Source organism: Clarias gariepinus, chromosome 20 (genome assembly GCF_024256425.1).
Source record: "Clarias gariepinus isolate MV-2021 ecotype Netherlands chromosome 20, CGAR_prim_01v2, whole genome shotgun sequence".
Classification (NCBI taxonomy): Eukaryota; Metazoa; Chordata; class Actinopteri; order Siluriformes; family Clariidae; genus Clarias; species Clarias gariepinus.
The window spans coordinates 5,039,327-5,066,961 of NC_071119.1; the positions used below are offsets into that span (position 1 = coordinate 5,039,327).

Here is a 27,635-nt window from a genome sequence, read left to right on the forward strand (position 1 = left end):
TTATATAAAAATGCCTTTTTACTGTAAAATAATAAACTTCACTATGAAAGATGTTTCTCACAGATCCAGTTTATTTTCTCAGAGCATTTCTTGTCATTCCAGAAGTTCCCAGTGTCACCACTATAAATCTCAGCACAGTCCTCATCACCACCTGAATTATTCGGTTCTCTTGAAGCCCAGAACCTGAAACCCAGAGAATCAGAATCAGACTCAGATCAGTGTTCAGTTTCCTTCAATTCCACACATTTAACTGAATCCTCTTAGCCTTTGTTTACTGAGATGTACATTGGGACACGACATCAATATAAATACAGTGGTGACTTCGTTAGATGCTGAAGTATCAACTCAAGCTTTTTACTTAAGTAAAAGTGTAAAAGTACTGGTTTCAAAACTACTTAAAGTATAAAAGTAAAAGTAACGTAAGGGGAAAAAGCATTAAGTATAAAAGCTTAGGCTGTGCCATGGGCCTATATACTGCACTAACACCTCATAAAAAAAAAAAGAAAAATGTGTTGTTTTTTTGTTGTATTTTTTAACGGCCATAGTGATTTGGGATACTGTATATGGCAAATAAAAAAGAATGCATTTTAGTACATTGCAAATACATTAAAGAACCATATATGTGTACTACTAAGCATTAACATGTTTCATGGAGAAGAAGATATGATAACTAGTTGCCTATAAGTATTTTAATGGTGCAAAAAGTCAAACTTCAGAGGCGTGTCATCGGTAACCTTTATAGAAATGTAAATGTACATCCAAGCTTAGCTGCAGGAATCTGTGAGGGCAACATACAAGAAAATGAGTGTACCAGGGCAGGCTTAGTAACAATTACCCTTGTATGGTTGTCTACAATAAACATTAGTGCTGTCAGAATAAATAATTAATCCAAGTGGTTAATCAAAAAAAAAAAAAAAAAAAAAAAAATATATATATATATATATATATATATATATATATACACACTGCCGTTCAAAAAATTTTAGAACACTTGCAAATTTATTTGTTTTTGTTTAGTGATTCTACAACAATACTGGGGTTTTTTAAACGATAAAATAACACATATGGAATTAGGTAATTACGTAACAACAAGAAAAGCAACAGTTAGTTGTTATTTTAAGACACAGAGGTCAGCCTTTCTGTAATAGTTCTTGCAAGAACAGTATTGTTAGGTGCATTTGCAAAATCTGTCAAGCACCGTAATGAAACCCTTCTCTCATGAAGACCGTCCCAGGAGGGCGAGACCAAAACCTACCTCTGCCACAGACGAGAAGTTCATTTAGAGTTATCAGCCTGAAAAATGACCAATTAACAGCATCTTAGATGCTGTTATGAAGTCTTTACAGAGCAGAAGTAGCAGAAACATCTCACCATCAACTGTTCAAAGGAGATTAATGCATTTTTTGGACGCCTTCAGCATTCCTTTACAATGTAGAAAGAAAAAAAAAATCTGGAACCATCAGGGAGTTAGAAAGTGACCCCAAACTTTTGAACAGTAGTGTGTGTGTGTATATATATATATATATATATATATATATATATATATATATATATATATATATATATATATATACACACAGATAATACATACAGTACAGATTATTGCGTGAAAATGTAAGGAGTAGAAGTAAAAAGTCGGCTGAAAAATAATTACTCCAGTAAATATATATATATATAGATACCCGAAATTTGTATTTCTACTTGACACCTTTGTATAAATATAATAAGGAATAATCTTTGTAATTTTCCCAGCAGGACAACAGTTTTAACATTGTGGATTGTACTCCACCTTAAAATAATAGACACAGAAAGAAACTTAGTTACTTACGTAATGTTCAGTGTTGTATTGTCCACCCATTTCCACTCTCCCTCTGTCTCTCTGTCACTCAGACCAATCCAAGCCTGAACTTTTTTATTCACCTTTTGTTTACTGATGAACTCCTGTAAATAACAACATAATGAAAACAGGCTTTACTCTCTTTCTCTCTCTCTCTCTCTCTCACACACACACACACACACACACACACACACACACACACCTGTTCCTCTCTGCTGTTTATGATCACCAGGTCTGCTCCTCTCTTTATACAGTCCTCTCTGCTCTCAGTCCAGTTCTTGTACTCATTAGACATGAAATAAAAACTGCTAAAGATAAAACACTTCTCTTTGTCTGTGGAGATAATTGGAGAGAATTTACAAAGAGCAAAACACACAGTATCTGGTCTACTACTTGTTTATTGTCAATACCTCATAGGCTATGATATATGAAAAACTTTATATATATATATATGCATATATTGACCTTCCATTTGTTTACTTTATGAGTGACATAAGAAAGGTTTCTTTCGCTCTTTGGTTTATTTCCAGAGTTCAAAAGAAAGCTAACAGGATCAATTTTACTATTTATAATACACAAAACATTAAGCTTTGACTATGCACACTGTGTTTTCACACAAACACACACACACACACACACACACACACACACACACACACACTAAAGAGAACTCTACGTTTGGACAATAAGCACTTATATAGACATTTATATTTTAGACACTGGGTGTGGAAACGGCGGCGGTACGTATATTATCTCCAGGAGGAAGGTAAGGTTTAGTGATTGGGAATTAATGTTGAGGTGATCAGTAATTAATCAGGTGTTATTACAATACAGACAAAGTTAGTTATTAGTTCTCCAGGAGAAATGTAAGACTGATTAACACTCAGTAATTACTGCACAGGTAATAGTCAACTAATTACTAATGATTACTGATTACAGTAGGTAAGTAGGCCTAAGTAATTATCTAGTTGTTAATGAAGATCTTTTAATTTATTCTTTCTTACTTATTACACAGTTACCTGAGAGGTATAGATCAGGATTGTAAAGTGTCACAAAAATTAATGAGACACTTCCATTTTAAGATCTTGGTGACATTATATACAGGAACATGTGAGAGGATGTGAGTTAAATCTTGATGCTCCAGTTTATGTGTTAGTGTTATCAGAAAATGTAATGTTAAATCTATCTACTTACCCAAATCACAAAATTTCCCCAGGTATCCATTTCTCCCCCTCTGTAACTGGTCTCTTTCTATAATCAGGTTGTGGTAACTGGTCTGTAACTGGTCTCTCTCTATAGTCAAGTTCTTGTTACTGGCCTGTAGCTGGTCTCCCACTTTAGTCAGGTTGTCGTAACTTATCTGTAACTGGTCTCTCTCTATAGTCAGGTTCCCATAACTGGTCTGTAACTGGTCTATCTTTACAGTCAGGTTCTTGTTCCTATTCTGTAACTGGTCTCTCTCTATAGTCAAGTTCTTGTTACTGGCCTGCAGCTGGTCTCCGACTTTAGTCAGGTTGTTGTAACTGGTCTGTAACTGATCTCTTTCTATAGTCAGGTTGTTGTTACTGGCCTGTAGCTGTTCTCCCACTTTAGTCAGATTGTTGTAACTGGTCTGTAACTGGTCTCTTTCTATAGTCAGGTTGTTGTAACTGGCCTGTAGCTGTTCTCCCACTTTAGTCAGGGTGTTGTAACTGGTCTGTAACTGGTCTCGCTCTATAGTCAGGTTGTCATAACTGGTCTGTAACTGGTTATTTTCAGTAATTACGTTGTTGAATTTGATCCACAACAGTGTGACAGCAGCCATCAGGAGAACACAAAACAACAGCTCACACACTGCAGTCAATGTACAACACCTGCTCCATGCAGTGGCTCCTCCTTGTGATAAATAGACACAAAAACACAAACACTTTAGTATTAAAATCAATATTGTCAAAGCCCTTCAGCAGTGCGCTACACTGGGCTTACATTACAATCCTAGACTATAGTAATAACTTTTTTAGGTGTGGTTTACTTTTTTTTCATGTTTATTTCCAAGCTAGCTTTGATGGATGCTTGGGGACTTTGTTGTCTAAGCACATTGAACTTCAAGGAGGTTTTTATTTTGCATTTTGAAACAGAAGTGTTAAATTTAAAGACCTGCCCATTAACCACAGGATAAACCAGTATCCATATCTGCTCTCTCTCTTTTAAAAATTGCACTCAAGTCATGTTGCTATTTAAAAAACACAGAACAGCATTTTGGACCACCTGCGTCTGGGCAAGAGAGGCCTGGCCAACACCATTATAGATTACATTACAGTAGTCAAGCTGACTTTAAATAAAAGCATATATAACCTTTTTAATAGATTTTTTTTTGTTAAAACAGCCCGACCTTGGATAAATACTTTACTTGACTAAAGCTACTTTTAAATACAGAATTGATTTGTTTGTCCAGTTTAAAACCACTGTGCAGCAAAACACCCAGGTTTCTAACAGTTGATTTTATTCATGATTTAAGGAAACATATTAAAACAGGCTCCACCGGGTCCAAATACCAAAAACATCATCTGTCCATCAGGCCCTTCTGAACCAGCCTGTAGCAGAACCAGTAATACCCACCTGGTGATGTACAGTAGCTGATAAATAAAGGTGGAATAATTAGCAAAGGGATACTAAAATTCCCTGATTTTGGTATTTAGGATGTCAGATTCAGTGCTTTTTAAGATGTCAGGTTCAGTGCTCAGGAACACCACATGTATCTAAATAAGACTGAAGCTGCACAGAAACCATTTTCTCCTGTACTTAAAAAAAAGTCAATTTAGAAATATGTCTGACATTAGACAAAATAGAGGTTTCCAGTTCATTTGTTTTAATCAGTGGTTGCACCACTGCATACTTTAAAGTTAAAAACACAAGTGTTCAGAATAATATATTACATATTCTAAAGCAAAAACGCTTCCCTTTGTTAAAAATCTTTTTAAAAAATAAGGAGGGATAACATCTATCAGACAAAACAAACATTTCATATTCCCAATAATCTCCTTCATATTGGTATTGATATTGGTGAAATTGGTTATATACTGTAAGTGCTCTAGTATACTTAATCCTAAATATATCTTGAATAAAATAAATCATACCCTTTAACAAGATAGAGATATTTTAGAACAGATGCCATTTGTCTTTGAAACTATCCAAAATGGTAAGGCAAGTAATTTTAAAGCAAGATCTTAACTCCCAAACAGTAAAACAAAAAGGGTTATCTTAAAACAGTTTTGGACTGTCATTAACATCAGCAATATTACAGATATATTAATAATAATACAGATGAACTAAACGAATGATGGCACTGTGCTGTTACTGTGATGGTCTGCCAGCAGAGGGCGCCAGGCGCAGAGGCCCCATTTTGTGTTCCTTTGGGTTTTCTTTCAGTTTAAACTCCCTTTCCCAGCGATTGGAGCGCTCACCTGAGCCGAGGCAGATAATTAAAAGTAATTCATTAGTTTTGTGTTAAATAGTCTTATCTTTAGTTTCTTCAGGTTGTGCTTCTGTTGAGTTACCAAGTTATGAATTCTGTGTCTCTGCGTCATGCTAATTTCCGTGACTCCTGGTTTGTTGTGTTTCTGTTTTGTTTGAGGGCTGTTTAGTTTAAATGCTGGTTAGTTTAAATGCTTTGTTTTGCTCCTAGTCTGTGTAACTCTTAGACTTCTTTAGCTCTTAGTCTTCTTTAGCTCCTAGACTTCTTTAGCTCCTGGTTTTCTTTAGCTCCTAGCCGCCTGCAATCTCCTAGGCCCATGTAATTTCCTAGCCCAGCGTATCCCCTAGTTCTGTTTAGCACCTTATTTAGCCTCACCCTTGTTAACTTAGCTCCTGTTTACTTTAGCCCTTGGTTATGTTTAACTCAGTTTATGTTTTGCTCATTGTGTAGCTCACATTATGTTAACCCCTTGTTTAGTTGGGCTTGTGTTTGTCAGCCCCGTTCTGATGTAGTAAGGTTCTGTTCTTCTTCATCAAAAAGACTCTTTTTAAAGTTCTCACCCTTGCCACTATGTCTCATATCAAGCCCACACCCCCGATCCGTAACAGAATGCCTGACCCAAACAGTGGCATAGTGGAGGGGCTTCCCCTTGAAAATTTTTTGGGGAGCGCTAAGACTGTGACGCTGAGGCAAGCAGGCTTTGTAGGTAGTCGGCTTGCCATTCGGCGGAACAAGCTGGAGCGAGCAGGTGAGCGAGCAACACAGCCGGTGAGTCACCGAACCGTGGCGAGTAAGGAGCATTAACAGAGGCGGTTGGAGCTCCAACAGCTGGCAGGTGAGCTCATCAAACAGATCAGCATGTGGCCACAGGGGATCACCTTTGCATGCAAACCCTGCTGGAGTTGGGGGCACAACTCCGGGATCAGCTCGCTAAGCTCAGCAGGGAGGCAGGTGATGCACAGCACAGCTCCATCGCTCCAGAGAGCCCAGTGGAGGGCTCTTCAGTTCGAACTCCCTTTCCCAGTGTGCACCTCGGTCAGGTAATTGGAGCGCTCACCTGAACCAAGGCAGATAATTAAAATTAACTGATTAGTTTTGTGTCTGAAATAGTCTTGTCTTGAAAGTGTGCAGTGTCCACTTAGGGCCTTACGACAAGGGCCCCGTGCACAAATTAAAATTATTACCTTTTCACCACAATAGAACATCAATACATAAACATGTCATTGTCTTCACAATACATGTGTTTCACTCTCATTCTTTCCCTAGAGTGAATATAAACATAACTCAGACCACTACAATTAGGTTTGAACTCTGAACTTTGTTTTCTGAACCGCATTTAACTTAATTAAAAGTGCCACATACTGTAAGGTTAGTGCTTCAATATGAGTCAAGTAATCACATTGTTACATCCTTCCTACCTTTTTTAAGTGGAACTTAACACTATATATGCACACATTGACTCTCTGAACATTCTTAAACATTTACATTCCATATGTAACTTAAGTAACAGTTCTTAAAAATACTGTTGATAAATGTTGATCAAATACTGTAGTCTGACAATAATTCAATCTAATCTGGTAGTAACAGTATGTTTTACAGTATGTCACTATTTGTTTAAGTACAGTAATTCTTTGACCTAATGTTCTCAGCACAATGTTCTTGTTTTGTGACCAGGTCTTGATGGCCACTGTGCTTGAGGTACAGTACAGTACCTTCTGTTCCTCTTCAGAAACAGGACAGCAGTTACAACATGGACCAATTAAACATAATAAAATTCACAACAACGATGAGTAAAACAATTACCCATGATAATTAATTAAAAAGATAGCTCTGTATAATTAATACATATTACTCGAAACAATAATACATGCAAGACAGTATAAATAAAATGCATAAAATATTTACATACTAATTTATATACAGTAATATACCATATGGGAGAACTGAAGTGTCGTAATGGTTATAGTATTTGTGCACATAGATTTCACTATATCAAATTGCTCACGTTTAATAGAAAGACAAAAATGTCCTAAAAATGTCCTATTTTAGATCTGCCATTACCATCTATTAATATTTCATCCCTAATTAGGCAGTTGCATGACAAAAAGGTGCTGTAAAAAAAGTTCCTGATGTTTTAATCTTTATAATAATATGGATTTAACTGATTAAATTGTGTTACAGCTAATTAAAGTGTGTATTGCCTCTCACAACATCATCTGTCTTGTTGCAGATTTTACACGGTGCAATTTTTAATCTATGCAATGCACACTGATGCTATTTTAATTTGAAATGACATGGCAAACAAACAATATCTTTCTGGACCTAAAAAAAAGGAAGAGGAAAAAAAGCAGAGGAGGAAAAACAAACTTAAACTAAAGGTATGTTCTGCTATACATAATACATGATTTATTGCTATAGTATTAGTTCAAGTTCTAGTTCAAGTAGGCTTTATTGTCACTTCAAACATATACAGTTAGTACACAGTGAAACGAAACAACGTTCCTCCAGAACCAAGGTGCTACTTGCAACATAAACTTACAACATAAATTAACAGAGAAGCTAAACTAGCTAACTAAGAGGCCTAGTTAGCTGGCTAGCAGAGACAAGACAGATAGTCCTAACATAAATTACAACATAAATTAACAAAAACTAACTATAACTAACTAACTAAGAAATACTATCTACAGGTTTTACAGACAACAGACAACATAAAATGCACGTGCAAATGTGCAAATGAGCAACAACAAAGTGACAGTGCGACAACGACATATCAGAACATAAAATATGGTGTTTAGGTAGTAAGCATAGCAGCAAGAATTAAGGAATTAGTGCAAAAAGTAATGAATATTGTGCAAAAGAGATAAACAGTGAAGCATTTACAGATTTGTGTGTAGGATAGTTTGCTGGTGTAGGTCAGTGTGTCTGCGCTTGTGTTGATTAGTCAGTCCAGTCTCAATGTTTTAATGTAGTGTGGCGTGGGCGGGGTTTTGGACTAGTAACCATCATGCTTTGCGGGAGGGGTTGTTAGGTGTTCACCCTGTCGAGGAAAGGTGTTTGGGTTAGTGGCTTCGGCCAGGGTGTGTGTGTGTGTGGGTTAGAAGTGTGTCCTGTTGATCTGTGTTTATTGACTGTTGACTGTGTGGTTTGTGCTGTTTTGTGCCATGATGAATAAAATACTCCCAGCCATTTGCATTGGGCAGCAAGGAAGCTCACTCGTCTCTCCAAGTCCCTTCGTAGCAGTGAAAAACGCTACAATTGGTGTCAGAAGTGGGATGGAGAGTAACGGGTTAGAGCGCACCCCGGAGCAAGCTACAGCTCCGTGCGCCGTCAGCCAGCGAGGCGACCTGCAGCTGCACCATGCCGTCCTACAATGGCGCTGTCGAGCCCCACGCGTTCATAGCCCAGGTGGAGTTAGCCGCCGAATTTGCGGGCTGATCCCCGGCGGAAACAGCCATCCGGGTGGCCCTCTCGCTAGATGGCGAAGCGCTCCGGGCATTGGAAGACCTCCGGGCGGATGAGAGGAAGGACTGGGCGAAGCTGTGGGAGTCGCTCCACTTCTGGTTCGGCGCAGGTGACTGTCAGGAGGCCACGTGCGAAGAGCTAGCGACCCGCGAGCGGAGCGCCTCCAAGCCACTGGGGGCGTTCGCCATGGACTTGAGATCTCTCGCACACTGGGGCTACCCAGAATTCGGGCCCGTCCAGCAGGAAGACCTAGCTCGCCGTGCGTTCCTGCGGGGAATCCGGCCGTCGCGGCTTCACGAGCACATCCGGTCAGCGGCACTGGCTTCCCTGTCTGAGGCGCTGCGCGAAGCCGAGCGTGCCGAGCCCATCATGGCAGAACACCGCGGCAAAAGAGCCGAGCGTTTTCCCGTGGCTCGGGGCTGCTCAGTAGGTGAACCTAGCCGGGGACAGGGCTACCCGTCGCAGCTAGGCCTCGACTCAGCATCCGAGATTCCGGGACGACGCCGAGCCCAAGGACCGCCGGACTACCGCTGCAATGTTCTCAGGCCTGAGGAGTAAAATCCACTGTAGCCCAACAAACCCCGAGTATTTTATAGCGCGGGGTGCAAGCCCGGGCAACGATAGCAACGATAGCTCACCAGTCATGTGTAATTCTGCGGTCCCGCTGCTTCGCATGTCTGAAGGGGAGGCCGCCTAACTAGTGAGCGAGGAGCGATATTGATTTGGGCGCACGCCGTGACAGGCTGAAAAAACTGTTGTCAGATTAATTTGCGAAAACTATATAATAAAACTATATAAGACTACATGGCCTTTATAAGACTTAACTTTTATTTAAGCGCACTCACAATAACGAAAAAACGTTGTGATTTTGTAAGTGTTGTAATTTTGTAAGTGTCGTAAGCTGCGCTGTTCTGTATTGTTTTTGGTGAACTTGAGCGCGTCAGAAAATGAACGCAAACGTTTTTTTTAAATGGTCAGAGTCAGTCTGCTTGCTGTTTTCCCGACGCACCCATAATTAAACTTCATGGAAAAGTTCATGAGTGCTGATTTAGATTATGGAGTAAATTAAGGAGGAGAATCACGATACCGAATCGAAGTCCTGAGCCCAAACCTCATTTAAATTAAATTAAATTAACAAATATTATAAGTAAAAAAACAATAGCCCATGTTTAGAAACCGTTTATAAATTCTTTCCGACATGAGTTGGTCCGGTGTTATGCGCAGAGCGCCGGGAGATTTCCTGAAGTTTCGAAATCGCGGGGCATTTTTTCAAAATAGATGCTATCCTTAATAACTGATGGAGGTTTTGAGCTGTATACACACGCATTCCTGCCTAAACAACTCTTAAAACTAAACCTGTGACACAATAACAGTAATATTTCGAACATTTTGCAGGCTGATATTTGGAGAAACGAAAGAACAATGAATAAACCAGTTGTTGGGTCAAAATAACCCAACCAGGTGTTCATTTGTAAACTACATCTCATATGAGCCAACATGAGCAACCCAACAATGTGTTTAAAGTACCTGAAATAATCCAGAATTTAAATAACAATAAACAGATACAGAGATACGCTGTATAACAGTCACTATTGTATTTACTGCAACGAGCGAAAATGTCACTTTGCGCCACCTGGCGGCCATTTTACGAATGACTTTAAAATGCAACTGATTTATTTTGGCCGCTGACGTTTTTACACGGCGGTAAGCGCGACGGTAATAACCATTCCAATTGATCAACTACTGTATTGCGATTTTCTCCCTATTAAAGTCCCGCGCACTTGGGTTCGCCGTCGTAAAGCGAAACAGCGACCCGCAGCGCATTTCTGGCGTGCAAATCTGGCGGAGGCGCACGAGACAGTATTTTCCTTTCCTCTCGCTTTCTCGCCGAATCATAAGTCTTTTACCTTCCACTTCTCCAGCACGCTTCGCCGCTTCTTGTGAAGGGGGAAAAGACTTTCTCTCTCGCTTCCGCGGAGATGGAAACTATCACTCCAGAGCGCTCCTCTAGTGATAAGTCAGTGTGTTAGTAGTGTTAATTTTGTCAGACAAGACGAGACGAAATATGTTCGTCAATGACCTTTTTTTTCATGACTAAGACGAGACGATGACAAGACTGCACCACTGTCCAAAAACGCTGACTAAGACTAAATTAACATGCATTATTGTTGACGAAAAAAGACGAGACGAAAATGTTTTGCATAAAATAAAAACTAAGATAAAATCTCTCTTCATTTTCGTCTACAATCGCATCTGGTTTTTCATCAGCTGTTACGGCTTTAAAATATTCAGAAAGAGTTCGCAGCTTCGCGCTGTGGCTCAAGTTACAGGTCTCATACTCAACACAAGTGACGAGCGACGACGACATGCTAGGTAGAGGATGTGGAAGAGGCTCGATATTTGGTCGCATTTTAAGTACAATGGTACTGACAAAAAGTCAGAATGTGTCATCATTACTGACGGGAAACACTGCGGACAAAGAATTTCGGGGAAAAACACCACCAACCTTAAACGACATCTAAAGGCTAACCACCCACACATTCAGGTAAGTTAACCTAAATTAACGTCTAATAAGCTAATGCTAAAGCTAAAGCTAATTTTAGGCATATACGCTGTAAATCAACCAGTTAGCTATGGTGTTTTAGCACATTAAGCAGGTTATATATATTTTATGTTAACTTATTTTGCCACATGCATGTGTGGGTCTTCATATCACGGGCGCGAAAAGTGGGGGTGCTGTAAATGCATGTTTTTTCATTAACATTTATTTGTAATAAAAACTTTGAGTTGGCTATTTAAAAAGTTTTATTTTCTGTCTCAGATGAAAATATCTTGCTCTGACGATTTTTAAAACGTGTCAGTGTCAATGTTCTGTGTTAAGATGCACACCTGTAATATTTTCTTATAAGGCATTTTTGCAAAAGTTGCTTAAATATCTTAATTTAATTAATGCCTAGTCCTGGCTTAAGCTAAGCTCCGTCTGTGAAACTGGGCCTTAGTCGACTAAAACTTGACTAAGATACCTTGAGTTTTCTTTTGACTAAAACTAGACTAAAATGACGAGACTTTTAGTCGACTAAAACTTGACTAACAAAAAAGATATGTGAATGACTAAATATGACTAAAACTAACAAGGACATTTGGCACAAGACTAAGACTAAGACTAAATTAAAAATAGGTGATGAAATTAACACTATGTGTTAGTTAGAGGTGGTAACGCGCGGTCTAACGCGTACACCTTAATTCGCGGTAAAAATAAATAAATTAAATAAATCCCCCAAACACTCAAGGTCAGCCGACAGGTGTCTGTCGGGTGGCCGGAGGAGAAGGGGCTTCAATGATGGCCCCTTCCCTCCTGGCGACCTCTATGAGTTAACTCTTTCATGGAATAAGCCATATTTTTTCTGTGTTTTTGTGCTATTGACATTTGATTTGTTTCAATGGCATGGCTGAAAGAGCGGTCCTTTATGATGATGTCCCAGATCAGAGAGACGCTCACGGGCTATCTCTCTCCTGGGAGCTCATCCTCTTAGGAAAAATCCACACTCCCCACCAAGCGTGTAGACTAACATCTTCGTTGGTGGGAGAATATTTTTCAGGCAGCGGGTCAGCCTGGTGCAGCCCTGCACACAATGGCTTTGCAGGCATACCAGACTGACCTACTGAGAGCTGCACCTTTTAGAGAGGCCGGCAGCGGGGAACCTACTGCCAGCTATGTCTCTTTAGGTACGAAGCAATGAAGAGGACCAGCATCCTTAGGAGGCCGTGGTTCAATCTCCGCCACCACTGGTGTTTCGGAGAGCAGCGGTCTCCAGTGAATCGTTACACCCATCTAGCCGAGGTGTCAAAGTTTGTGCACCTTTAGAGAGGCTGGCAGCGGGGAACCTACTGCCAGCTATGTCTCCTCAAGCACGAAGCACTGTGGAAAACCAGTATCCTCAGGACAAAGTGTCAGGTGCTCGGGTTCCTCCTGCCGTGTTTCAGGACACCGAACACCTAACAGCCACCACCATCACCACCCCCCCGTCAGCGTCAACACGTCGCCCTAGCTCACCTCACTCCTTAGGGTGGAGCCCTAACTCCACAAAGCGTTCTCCTTCCTACACGAGGTATGAAGTTGAGTGTCATGTGGAATCCGAGCGCAATGCGGGCACAGCTGTCTCCTGCGCGCGCCGAATTAATTATAGCATACTCTAAAGGAGTATAAGCTAGGAGAGGTGGTAACGTCACCGCTCCCAGAGTGGTTTTAGTGGTGGCTTAATGCCGGGGGATTTCATCCAAGGGCCAATCCTCAGAGGAAATAAGGGTTACGGGCCGGGAGCTTCATACCCTCTTTATGTGGTTCAGCCCCTCCTCCTCGACCCTGGGTCCCACTCTAGGTCTGTCCTGTCGTCGCAAGTTGCTAACGGCAGACGTTTTTCCCTTAGGTGCCGAAGTGCGACCTTAGATGGCTGCCCAGGCCAGGGGATCTGGAGAGGTCATCTTCTCGTGTACTCCCCCCAGCAGTCAAGAGGTTATCATGTCCTAGCGCGGACATTACGGCAGTCTTGTAAATATTGCCTGGGCAGACTAAGCTCGCCCCACTAAGTAGACTAGCGCACTAAGTTCTGCTTTGAGAACAGGACAAATTCTGTCCCTCAGGATCATTTACATTCTAGGACATGCGAAACATGCAGACCCAGTCCACTGCCGAACCGCTTCAGTGCTGGAGCTTCTGCAAGAAAGTTGACCTCAGGCTTTAGCCCTAGTACACTCAGAACATACGTAGCCGCTTCTCGCCTACGTCCTGACTGATGGGGCTGGTGGAAAGCACCCTTTAGTTGCAGGCTTATTCACGGGCCTCATCAGCCTTTCTATTGTGCTTAGGCTTTGCCATTGACTAGCTAGAGCTATTCTGCATCCTCACCCAACTATCTTCAAAGCTTCTGTTTTCTGCCATTACAGCTACGGAGCAGTAAGACTTCATTAACTGTGTCTAGTTCATGCTCCTTATGATTAACAGTACACCACCGCACTAGCCAGTGGCGTAAATCAGAGCAGATTTCATATGTCTTGGGGCCGCAGCCGAAGGGCAGCCGCCATTGGACGAGTCGGGTTAGAGATGCTAGTGCCCTAGCCTAGGAGGACAGGAGAAATTCTGTCCTTCGGGATCTTTCACATTCCAGCCCAACAGTCGAAGCCTTCTGTCCTCCGCCGTTAGCTCCGGAGCAGTAAAGACTTCATTCACTGTGTCCAGCTCATGCTCCTCATTTACAGCGCACCTCTGCATTAAGCCAGAGCCGTAAATTAGAGCAGGCTATTATACATCTTGGGTCCACGGCCGAAGGGCAACTGCCATTAGACGAGTTGGGTTGGAGATGCTAGTACCCTAGCCTAGGAGGACAGGACAAATTCTGTCCTTCAGGATCCTTTACATTCCAGGACATAAAACATGAAGACCCAGTCCACTGCCAAACTGTTCCAGTGCTGGAAGTTTCTGCAAAAAAAAAAAAAAGCTGTTCTGCATTCTTACCCAACTATCTCCCACAGTCAAAGCCTTCTGTTCTCCGCCGTTAGCTCCGAAACAGTAAGTCTTCATTCGCTGTGTCCAGCTCATGCTCTTCAATTTACAGCGCACCTCTGCATTAAGCCAGGGCTGTAAATTAGAGCAGGGTTTCATATGTCGTGGGGCCACGGCCCAAGGGCGGCCGCCATTAGACGAGTCGGGTTAAAGATGCTAGTTCTCTAGCCTATGAGGCGCATGGCATACTTCGCCTCTAGTGATTAGGGCCATACGACCAGGAAGCTTGCCTCATCTATTGCTCCGGCAAGAGGGGCTTCCAAGCATGGCATGCAGCAGTCTGCCTTTCCGCTAAACATCAGTCAGGCTTCATAGGGGAATGCCAGGCTAGCGGGTCCTCGAGTCAGCATCCCAGGATTATGTCTAGGACTCCTTGGGGGTACTGTGCGCACACGACACAACCCTGGGGGTCCAGACACTTGCAGTGCGGCGGACCGGGTATTCTCGTTCCCATAGCGCTTTCGTGCAGCATCGAGTGTAGCTTTTAAAAGGGAATGTCTCGGGTAACTTTGCTGTAACCCTGTTCCCTGAAAAAGCGGGAACGAGATGCTGCACTCCAATGCCGCACTGCATGCGTGACTGGACATCCTTCAGACAAAATTGCCCTGAGGGTGTTTCTGGTTTTTGCCTATTTATAACCTCCAGGTGCACCTCATCGGTTGACGTCACCTGCCTGAGGTTATACATGCCAAAATATTTGGCGTGTTTGACCCACACGTGCTTCACAACCGGTCACGAGGAATCGTTTCCCATAGCGCTTTCGCGCAGCATCTCATTCCTGCTTTTTCAAGGAACAGGGTTACAGCAAAGTAACCCGAGACATTTCACAACATACAGCAAACAGGAAAGAAGTAGTTACATATTCCAACTCAAATGGTGTAAACCAGCAAGCAGCCCCCCTTGAATAAGGAAGAAGTTAGTTTCCCAACTCCCCTGGCAGTTGCTGACCACCAGAAATTGTTTCCTGCTTCATCTTGTGGCTCAAGAACCAAGAACATACCTGCTACACTGATAACATCAAAAGTTAAAGTATGCCTGTAGGGCAAATATAAAATTATATGTATGTGCTCATAAAGAATTTTTGGTGTCTTTATGTTGTGTTTAACGTGTTTATGCTAAACTTGCTTGGTATTTTTAAATATCATTCATGTGTATGAAAGGTTCATCATATGAATGGGATTCATGTTAATACACTTTGTCTAAATTACTAAAACAGACCAAACTATAGGATAAGCCATGCGGGGCGTGGCTATGCCCACAACCACCTCTGATTGGGACAAACGGCTGTAGGACAGACCCTTGCCATGAGGTCAAAAACCCAAGGTCCCAAGCACCTAAACACGAGATTCATCATGGGCCCCTAAAGGTAAACAGCAAGCTCGACCACTTTATCGCAGCTCGTGCTTCTGCCCATACGGGTGCTACGCCACCTCTGCAGGCATCATCCGCTCTTCTAGAACTCTCAGCAAGACTTCATGCCAGAACTCCAAATTTTTCGCAATGAAGAAACCCTTTCCAGAAGTTCCAGAGAGCCTTCACCAGTGACCAGAAAACTAACACCTCACCGAAGGGCTTTTAACAACCATGCACCAACCAATCAGCAATGCCATAATTCCCTTCGCTGAAGGCAAACAACTGAATGAGAATGAAACATACAGTAATGCAAGTAAAAAAACAAAGCTTCATACCTTGCTAACAGTAAGGTTAAACTCAAGGATCTGCTTTTGTGACTTTCTCAGGTCTAGTAAACAGTACTAGAGGAACTCCATTAACTTTTACAGACTGAACTGTTTGTGTATGTGTGTGTGTGTGTGTGTGTGTGCATGTTTAAGTAGCGTAGGTTTATGTATCATAGATTAGTCAAATATATTCTTATTTCTTTAAAAAGAACTATTGTCTTGGCCATGTATTTTAAAGTTTAAACATTTGCCCAGATCTTACACTGTAATTATTTTTTTTTTGTGATAGTTAATAAAGATAGTATAATTTAAGTACATTTTACAAACAATTTCTATTTTGTCTTTTTATTTAAAAATGTTACATTCAATTCAATAAGCTATTTGAGGTTTTGTTGTAATATATTGCACTTGAATACATAGTATTCAAATTAAGTAAACTCAAATAGAAATTCCCAAGCATTATTTACTTTTTATTTTGTAATTTAATGAACTAATGCAAAAATGGCAAACTCAAGTAAAGCTTACTCCACAAAGCCAGGCAATCTATGCTCTCTTGGGTCAGAAGTGGCGTGCAGAAGCAAAGAAAACCAACGGATCTTTTCTCAAAGAAGGTTCATACACGGTAAGTTATAAAATATTTGTTTATTGGTTAATTTATTTGTTTATTGGTCAAATTACATTTGCAGAAAAGTATAGAGCTATTAAGCTCTGCAGGTTATAAATAGGAGTAAACCGGAAACATTCCTGAGATCTTTTGTCTTCATGACGGCATTGTGCGCGTGTCACAAACAAATCAAAAACAAATTAAAAAGCAAAGAAAAGTGTTTAACTCACCAATTTAATAGCAGAGTTTAAAGCGAGACGTGTCCCTCTGTGCAAGAATTTCCTCTCGGAGGGCGATCTCCACACTTTTTGCTGTAAATGTTTGGGTGAACGTCACGCTCTCCAAAGGCTTCAAGGAGACTGTGAACACTGTGATCTTCTTCCCATAAAAGTGCTTTGCGCGCGCCTCGCGTTCTTTAGAGAGCACCGAGCCGTTTTGCATTTCTGGGCATCACAAGCCGATCTGGCCGAGGCGCGCGAGACGGAGTATCCCCTTCTTTCTCTCGCCCTCTCTTCCCATCGGGAAGTCTCTCCTTCCATTTCACAAGCGCACTCTGGTTCTTCTCGTGAGTGTGTAAAAGAGACTCACTACCTTGCTTCTGTAGAAATGGAAGTACCTACCTCAGAATGCTCCCCTAAGGAAGATGTAAGGGCCATATTTCATTCTTGTGATTTGTTGTTATGTTTATCTTATTTCAGTTTAATAGTTAAGCATTAAGTATCATACATATAATTTCTATTGTGACATCATTTCATGGGTTGTTCTGTGATATCATCCCACAGTTATGCAGTTCCATGTCTATCACGCATGTTAGTTGTAGTTGTTGTTAAGACACGGAAGGATACAGAAAGGTGTGGAGCACACAAGCTTTTGACAGTGAGACAGTAAGCTAAAAGGAATACAGTAAAATAAGTTGTTGTAACTGTAATCTATCGAAGCTACAGAATACAGCAAGCGACTTGTCGTGACTACAGTGGATTTATGCAAGAAACTGTAACAACCGTTGTTTTTGATGTTGAAAATAAACAAGAGACAAAGAAATCAACGAAACGTCTGATGTCGTCAGTGACACTGTGTAACTAAAGACACGCGTCAGAACTTGTGAATAATATGCACCTACAGAAGATAAAGAATATGAGGAGTCATAACACGTGCAGTTGAGCAGCTGCACATTGATTGGCCACAGGAGCAAGCCTTCCCCAAATGTTCAAAATTAGACAACAAATTCCTGTCAGGATGGCCAGGAGATGGAGCCACAATGCAGCTCTCTCCCCTTTTTTGACGACCTCCACAACAAATTAACTTGTTCATGGAGCAAGCCTCATTCATACTGTATTTTTGTACCATCAACCTCGTTTAATGCAAATATTGTTGATGCAAAAGCACATGGTTACATGGTGATGCCTCAGATAGAAGAGACGCTCGCGGGCTATCTCTCTCCTGGGACATCATCCTCACTTAAGAAGCCATCACTTCCCTCCAAGCTGTGTAGAACTTCTTCTACCCTGGTGGGAATGACGTTCCAAGCAGCAGGTCAGGCCGGCGCTTCTTTGCACACCATGGCGGTTTTGCAGGCGTACCAGGCTGATCTGCTAAAGGATTTGAGCACGAGCGGGACCGTGAATGATAATGCTGGGCTACTGACTTGTCCCTTCGTGCCACCAAACAGACGGCCCATGCTATAGGCCGTTCTATGGCCTCCCTGGTGTCCACAGAGAGGCACCTGTGGTTGAACCTGACAGGCATCAAGGATTAGAATAGAAAATTCCTCTTTGATGCCCCTGTCTCACCTTCCGACTTGTTCAGTGACGTTGTTAATTCTGTTGCCACTAGGATAGGCTATGCGAACAGGCTTCTGGAAAATTTCTCCCACGCCGTGCTCAAAAGTCGAGACTGTCGGCCACCCAGCCTTGACTGGATCTGATTCTCACCAGACGAGAGGGACAGAAGGAGAGCGTCAGCAGCTGGAAACCCCCCCGTAAGGACTGGGGTATGGCTTACCGCCCCTCACAAGCCACCTCAAAGAGATCAGACCGCCGCACTTTTCTAAGAAGAAGTCCTGAAGCTCATGGGTCCAGGACCATGGGGGTGACCCCCTCCTCCCCCGAAGAGGGGCGCGTAACTTTCTTTCCTATACAGAGGTGTCCACCCCCAGGGGGTCGGTGTTCAGTTTCTGCCGCCTTTGGTGTTTCGGACAACACCGGTCTCCAACAGCACGTTAGTTCTTCAGTCATATCGTAATGTACTCCAGGATGCCGAACCACTAACATATTTGGGAGTCACAGGGGATTCGGTCATAAGGCGGGCACAGCTGTCCGCTCATCTTGAATCCATTCTCAACACCCTCAAGGAAATCAAGCTAAACCAGGAAGAGATCTTAGCTTTCATGGCAGCTGCATCCATGTCGAAACCTTTGGGCATTATGCACATGAGAGCATCCCAGTTGGAGCTAAGAACCAGGGGATTTCACTCGAGGGCCAATCCCCAATAAGGGTTACGCGCCAGGGGCTTCGTACCCTTTCTACTATGTGTTTCAGACCGTGGTTTCTGACTTTGGGTCTCACTCTAAGTCCGTCTTGTCATCGCAGGATGCTAACTACAGACAGCTCCCCTGGGTCTGGACGCCTTGGCCCGTATGTGGCCCAGATTACGCCTTTATGCGTTTTTCCCGATAGCTCTGCTCCCGGGAGTCTTGACGGTGGTCGTCAACAGGGTTTGCGCCTCTTACTTATAGCACCCCTTTGGTCGACCAGTGCTTGTTCGGCTCCTGAACGGGACTAACTAAGTCAAGCTGGTCTTCCAGCCAGCGTAAATTGACATTATTCTAAGTGCTAGGGCTCCTTCCACTAGAAGAGCTTATGCCCTCAGATGGAATGTGTTTGAAAGTTGGTGCATAACAAAACATGTAGACCCAGTCCACTGCTGAATTCTCTTAGTGCTGGAGTTTCTGCAGGAAAAGTTGTCCTCAGGCTTGTGCCGTAGTACTCTCAGAACGTACGTAGCCATTATTTTAGCCTGCCACATTCTGATTGATGGGGTTTCCGTGGAACCAGTTGCCCATTTTATTCGTGGAGCTAAACGGTTGAGGCCACCCATTAGAGTCGTGGGATTTATCTATCGTGCTTGAAGGTCTGATTGACACCCCTTTCGAACCACTAGACTCAGTGATTCAGGTTTCTGACCCTTAAGATGGTTTTTCTATGGCCATTACCTCTTTGAAGAGAATTGGAGATCTGCACGCCTTGTCAGTCTTCCCATCCTACCTAGACTTTGCCCCTGGCTAGTCAAGGCCATTTGCCATCCTCACCCGAACTATCTTCCGGTAGTTCGATTCCCAACCATGCACCCTGTTTTTCTTGGAGCTTTCTGTCCTCCGCAATTTTACAGCTCCAGAGTGAGAGAGACTTCACTTACTGTGTCCAGTACTTGCTCTTCAGATTTACATCTACTGCACCAGCCAGTGGCGTAAGTCAGAGCAGCTTTTTATATACTATGCGAGCCGCAACCGGGGGGGGCGGCCGCCACCACACAGACCTTGTCACACTAGGTGAGAGATGCTATTGCCCTCTCCTATAAGGCACGTGGGCTCACTTTACCTCTAGGATTTAGGGCTCATTCAACCAGGGGGATCGCCTCATCTATTGCACTAGCAAGAGGTATTCCCCTGCAGCAAGTGTGCGACGCGACAGGTTGGTCCTCTCCGCACACATTTGTTAGTTTTTATAGTCTGGATGTTCATGCTACTCCGGGGGTTACGGGTCCTTGACTCAGTCTCCCAGAGAAAGTTCTGAGAATTCCTCAGCCTAGCGTACACGCTACACAACCTTGGGGTCCAGACACTTGCAGTGCGGCGGCGTTGGTATTCTCGTTCCCATAGTGTTTTCACGCAGCATCAAGTGTAGCCTTTGAAAAGGACCGTCTCAGGTTACTTTGCTGTTCCCTGAAAAGGCGGGAACGAGATGCTGCGGTCCAATGCCGTACTGCCTGCATGACCGGACGTCCCTTCAGACAAAATCGATCTGAGGAATGTTTCCGGTTTACTCCTATTTATAACCAGCAGGTGAGTCTCATCAGACGTCACCTGACCGAGGTTATATATGCCAAAATTTGGCATGTTTGATACACACATGCTTCACAACCGGCAACACGAAAAGATGTTGATGGCCATATGCCGATTTCCTTAAAGAATTTGGACATCTGCTATCAGACCTAATTGTTAACTCTGACAAAGTGTTAATAGTAGGAGACTTTAACATTCATGTAGATGATGCTAACAACACTTACGCCCTCGCATTTATGGACTTACAGTAGTTGATCAATTGGAATGGTTATTACCGTCGCGCTCACCGCCATGTAAAAACGTCAGCGGCCAAAATAAATCAGTTGCATTTTAAAGTCATTCGTAAAATGGCCGCCAGGTGGCGCAAAGTGACATTTTCGCTCGTTGCAGTAAATACAATAGTGACTGTTATACAGCGTATCTCTGTATCTGTTTATTGTTATTTAAGTTCTGGATTATTTTAGGTACTTTAAACACATTGTTGGGTTGCTCATGTTGGCTCATATGAGATGTAGTTTACAAATGAACACCTGGTTGGGTTATTTTGACCCAACAACTGGTTTATTCATTATTCTTTCGTTTCTCCAAATATCAGCCTGCAGAATGTTTGAAATATTACTGTTATTGTGTCACAGGTGTAGTTTTAAGAGTTGTTTAGGCATGCGTGTGTATACAGCTCAAAACCTGCATCAGTTATTAACGATAGCATCTATTTAGAAAAAATGCCCCGCGATTTCGAAACTTCAGAAAATCTCCCGGCGCTCTGCGCATCACACCGGACCAACTCATGTCGGAAAGAATTTATAAACGGTTTCTAAACATGGGCTATTGTTTTTTTACTTATAATATTTGTTAATTTAATTTTATTTAAATGAGGTTTGGGCTCAGGACTTCAATTCGGCATCGTGATTCTCCTCTTTAATTTACTCCATAGTCTAAATCAGCACTCATGAAGTTTTCCATAAAGTTTGATTATGGATGCGTCGGGAAAACAGCAAGCAGACTGACTTTGACCATTTAAAAAAACGTTTGCGTTTATTTTCTGACGCGCTTAAGTTCACCAAAAACAATACAGAACAGCGCACCTTACTTGCTTTCAAACATTTACAAAATCATTAAGTTTTTTTGTTATTGTGAGTGCGTTTAAATAAAAGTTGAGTCTTATAAATGCCATGTAGTCTTATATAGTTTTATTATATAGTTTTTGCACATTAATCTGACAACAGTTTTTTCAGCCTGTCACGGCGTGCGCCCAAATCAATATCGCTCCTCGCTCACTAGTTAGGCGTCCTTCCCTTCAGACATGCGAAGCAGCGGGACCGCAGAATTACACATGACTGGGGAGCTATCGTTGCTAATGATCCCGTGCTATAAAAAACTCGGGGTTTGTTGGGCTACAGTGGATTTTACTACGCGCTATGTATGCAACGCGCGTGCAACAACGCGGAAGTGCGGCATGCAAGCAGGGCAAATGGAACGCGCCCCGGGGACTTCAAAGGAGCGAGAGGTGGGAGGGGCCGGTCCGGCCATCCGCGGAGAGCAGAGTCAGCACGAGCGGACAAATGGCCATTGCACTTACGCCGTGTAGTAAAATCCACTGTAACCCAACAATCCCTAAGTATTTTATAGCGCGGGGTGCAAGCCGGGGATCATAATAAGCCGTGCCTTTATTCCGTCATGTCATGTGGGCATTATAAGATTTGTATGGAAAACTTCTAACTAAAAAGTGGCAGCTGGCATGCCTAAAAATAGACGCAGGTTATTTTTTTTATAGTCTAAATAAAAACCCTCCGCTTTAATTTCCTAAAGTCTAATCGGCGCTCAACCGCACGCATAGTTTTCCCGAGCGCGAGGAATTTTTTTGTGCTAAATAATAATTATGCAGTATAATAATTCCTATTAATCCTGGGTTGTTCTTTTAGTGTCACTATAGTGCTTTACAATGCCAGACAACATTCAAATACAAATTATCCACTTTTCCCAGGTGTGAATCGGCTGTTCTCACCTATACATTCAGGGGAACTGAAATGCACTTCTCCCCACTTTAAAAACCTCTTGAATCTGAGGCTGACTTTCAGTGATTTAAATTTGTGTAATTTTAATCTTCTGGATCTAGATTCTAAAGTTAACATTGTTGCCTTTTTAATCCTTGGAATGGAAGAACTTGAGATTTTCCTTATAATAGCGTAAATTGCATTGTTTTTAATCAGTCTATACACAATAATCTTCTTTGGTATTTTTATTTAAAAAAATGGGTATGGGGGCTATCTTGTTTTATTAATCCTTGTGCCTGGTTTAGGTTTGGTATTTAGTGCGCATCTGTTATATTACAACTAAATACCTTTTATTGGGGGTTAAGTGACTGATGTGTCTAACATTTTTTAGCTGAGCTTTTGTTTCACTGAATAATCAACCACTGCGACACCCCTCTCTCTCTCACACACACACAGAGCCGACCAAATCATTAGCACCTCCCTCCCCCAGCACAGCCATTTACTTTCTATCCATTTACTTACATCTGAACTGAGTCGTTTGAGTAACATGGGTCGAACCCCTTACAAATCATAACAGTCTTCTGCATTTCATTCTTATAATAATGCAAAAACACAAGCGGGGCTGAAAGACCGACATCAGCTGACGCAGTAGAACGTCCTGACAATGTTATAATTTTATGGTCATTTATTTCAGTTAATAAATCTACTACAAATTTAAAGAACACAAGATATAAGACGACACAAACCCTACACGCGTCTTTTCTAATTACACGTGATAAAATCCAAAGGCTAACTGTATTAACATTTATTTTGTTTAAATTTGATCCTAATAAGATTTAATTTAATTTGAATTCTACATTTGTACTGTCATTTTAGTTCTGTGATTATAAATTTGTTTAACTACAATGTTTTACTTGATTTTATCCGCTACTACGTGCAGTTCTAAAACTTCGTGTATAATTAATCCAGCAGAGAATGAACTAAGGCATGAGGCGTCAGTCTGTAGTTATATAGCGCCACTCAGCGGTAAAAGCCAGCAAACGCACAAAGCCAAACGGTACCGCCGAGCGCCGCGACGGTAGAACCTACATTCCGATTGAGTAACCACTGTACTAAATTCCTTTGGGGTTAAACAAAATATAAATGGATCAACTCACCGCTGTAATCATACGCTGGATTTAATTATATCTCATGGTATAGATGTCTCTAATATAGAGATTTTACCTCAAAGTAATGATATAACAGATCATCACCTCCTGATATATACTCTACCCGTAGAACAGATTAGCTGTGTCTCCCCACATTATCGATTTGTTAGAAATATGAATCCGACTACTAAAGACAGATTCACAAGTAATCTGCCGGATCTGTCCCAAATTCTTATTAGACCCCTAAATGCAGACGATCTGGATGAACTGACTAGCAGCATGGGTACTATTTTTACCAGAACATTAGACACTGTTGCTCCCATCAGATTAAAAAAAGTCAGAGATAAAACACTTGCTCCTTGGTACAGTAGTCATACTCGCGCCCTAAAGAAAGCAACCCGTAACCTTGAGTGAAAATGGAGAAAAACTAAATTAGAAGTTTTTCGAATTGCATTTAAAGACAGTATGTGCAGCTATAGACAGGCTCTAAAAACTGCTGGGACCGAGCATCTTAGCCAACTGATAGCAAGAAACCAAAACAATCCCAAGTTTTATTTAGTACAGTAGCCCGCCTAACAAAACCTAAGATGCCTGCAGAGAGTACTCCACAACATTTTTGTAGTGAAGATTTTATGGACTTCTTTAATGAAAAAATTGATAGCATAAGGAAGAAAATAACGGAAGTTCAACCTCTAATAGCATCTCATGATCTAGTTCAGCCTAAAGTTTCACATTTAGTTTTTCAGTGCTTTACAGGTGTAGGACAGGAAGAGCTTCTTAAACTTACCTCACCTCAGCTAATTCAGCAACGTGCCTGTTAGACCCAATCCCAACCAGATTTTTTAAAAGAAGTGATGCATACGGTTGGAGAGCCACTCTTAAAACATTATTAATTCTTCATTATATCTAGGTCACGTCCCTAAACCTTTCAAGTTGGCAGTTATTAAGCCGCTTCTTAAAAATCCTATTTGGACGCAAATGAAATAACAAATTATAGACCGATTTCAAACCTCCCCTTTATATCAAAAATATTAGAAAAAGTAGTATCAGCTCATCATCATATAACACCTATATTATCATCCCTGCACTGGCTACCTGTTCAGTTTAGAATTAATTACAAAATAGTATTACTTACATACAAGGCTTTAAATGGTTTAGCTCCCACATACCTAACCAGTCTTCTGGTTAGGTATGTAATCCGCCACGCTCCTTAAGATCACAAAACTCTGGACTTCTTGTAATTCCCAGAATTTCAAAATCTACAAAAGGGGGTAGGACTTTTTCATATTAAGCTCCAAAACTTTGGAATAGCCTTCCAGACAGTGTTCGGGGCTCAGACACAGTTTCCCAGTTTAAAAGTAGACTCAAGGCGCATCTCTTTAATCTGGCATACGCGTAACTCATCCCATAACTTCATACTTCAGTACATCTATCCTGAATGGCAACTACGCTAATTCTCTCCATCTGTTCTGTACTTTTCTACCCATCCCGAGGCATCTGGAGATTGTACCAGCTTCAGTAGACAAAGGCTAACCCTGTGAGGATCCTTAAGGCATCCAGAGAAGGACCAGCTCCAGCTGAATTCTGCCTTATTATGATTGGAGCTACACATCCTGCTCCTGTGCTCCCAGTGATCCAGATTCCATCTGCCCTCTGCACCTACTGACTCATCCCTATGTTGAACTGGACTTCATGTTAATTTAAAGAATTTCTGTTATATTGTACTTTCAGCTGCATAACACACATGGTGTTATATTATCTCTATCCGTTATCACCCAAATGAGGATGGGTTCCCTGTTGAATCTGGTTCCTCTCAAGGTTTCTTCCTATTACCATCTCAGGGAGTTTTTCCTTGCCACTGTCGCCGTCACCCTTGGCTTGCTCATCAGAGAAATTTAATTAATTTATCTCGTTATTATCTAGACACATTTTTCTCACACATACACAATTTATTATTATTATTATTAATATTTTATTGTTACTTTATTATATATATATATATATATATATATATATATATATATATATATATATATAATTTTTTTTTTTTTTTTGAATTTCTTTCATCTTTGTGAAGCTGCTTTGAGACAATGACCATTGTTAAAAGCGCTATATAAATAAAATTGAATTGAATTGAATTGAATGTTACCATTGCGTTTTCACGCAGCATCTCGTTCCCGCCTTTTCAGGGAACAGGGTTACAGTAAAGTAACCCGAGACAATATGTCATCAGTGCATTCACGTTGTTTTTAACATGTCAAGTAAATAAAATCACTATATTTATTTAAAATTGTTAAAAATCTATTTCTTGCCATTTCTAAAATATGTTCCACAGATTGCACTTACCATTTACGCTTATGTAAGGTAACTTGGCAATACTACGTACAGTCTACAACACTAATTAACTTCGAAGTATCGCAGATTTCCATACCTATACTCGTTCATACAACCACACCTACATATACATATAATTTTGCAAGATGTAAACACACAAGCATCACTTCTCGTTTCAAGTTTCATTATAAAATCTTAGGGTGTTTGTGTAAAATTTTGGTAGTTCCTCTCCTGCTTTGTGCTAAAGTCCATTATCAACTCCTTTGTCTTGTTGACGTTCAGGAGGAGATTGTTCTTCTGACACCAGTTCTCCAGATTTCCAACCTCCTTCAGGTAGGCTGTCTCGTCATTGTAAGAGATCAGGCCCACCACGACAGTGTCGTCAGCAAACTTAATAATGGTGGTGAAGTTCGTAGTGGCTATGCAGTCATAGGTGTACAATAAGAACAGCAGGGGGCTCAGAACACATCCCTGGGGGGCTCCAGTGCTGAGAGAGAGTGAGGCTAAGACATGTCCGTCAATCCTTACTGCCTGTGTTCTGCCAGTTAGGAAGTTGGAGATCCACTGACACAGTGATGAGCTGAGTCCCAGGTGCTTCAGCTTGGTGGTGAGTGTGGAGGAAATTATGGTATTAAATGCAGAGCTGTAGTCAATGACTACACAATTGTTAACACAATTCCCTTTCCGAGTGTCCAGGTGAATAAGTAATGTGTGGAGGAGATGTGAGATTGCATCGTCTGTGGAACGGTTTGAGTGGTATGCAAACTGTAGTGGGTCCAGTGGGTCCGGTAGTGAAAAGATGATCAAGTCCTTGACCAGCCGCTCAAAGCACTTCATCACTACTGAGGTGAGGGCTACAGGGCAATAATCGTTGAGGGAAGCAGGATAAGGTTTCTTCGTGACAGGAACAATGATGGACTCTTTGAAGCATGTGAAGATCACCGACTGATTTAAAGAGCTATTAAATATCTCTGTGAACACAGGTGCTAGCTGATCTGCGCAGGCTCTGGGGATACGACCTGAGATGCCGTCTGGTCCTGCTGCTTTCCTGGCGTTCACTCTCTTAAAGGCTCTACTCATGTCATGCTCAGTGATGTTATGCGCGCTTCCGGTGCTGGCAGTGTCTTCCTGTCTGTAGTTGATAGCGCCGCTAGCATTAGCATTGCTAGCGTCTTTAGCTGCAGCCTCAAAGCAAGCATAAAAGGTGTTCAGCTCACCTGCCAGAGTCTCGTCCGCGTTCATCATACCGGATGTTGGTGTTTTATAGCCCGTTATTGTTCTTAGTCCCTGCCACAGGCTCCTAGAGTCACTCTGTTGGAGCTAGTTTCCTCCCGTAGCGCGGTGAGGTCGGCTGCCATCACGACTGCTCTGACCTACTTTTCTTTGTTTTAGTATTTTAAAGTAATTTCCAGTAACTTTAAACTCATCACCATTGAGTACAATTTGAAATTTTTAACTCCGGATCCGAACTGGCCGAGTGAGATCCTGAGGGAGAACAATGGA

The 27,635-nt window shown here is 41.8% G+C and overlaps 1 protein-coding gene across 1 annotated transcript; it reads right to left on the bottom strand.

The window, feature by feature from the left end:
• Positions 1–27,374, bottom strand: LOC128508227 (C-type lectin domain family 4 member M-like). Its single transcript, XM_053479452.1, has 5 exons — positions 27,350–27,374; positions 3,032–3,712; positions 2,040–2,164; positions 1,829–1,941; positions 1–183 (listed from the first exon to the last, which is right to left on the bottom strand). The coding sequence occupies exons 1-5, from the start codon at positions 27,372–27,374 to the stop codon at positions 42–44; spliced, it is 1,086 nt and encodes a 361-aa protein (XP_053335427.1). The 3' UTR covers positions 1–41.
• Positions 27,375–27,635: the final 261 nt, after the last annotated feature.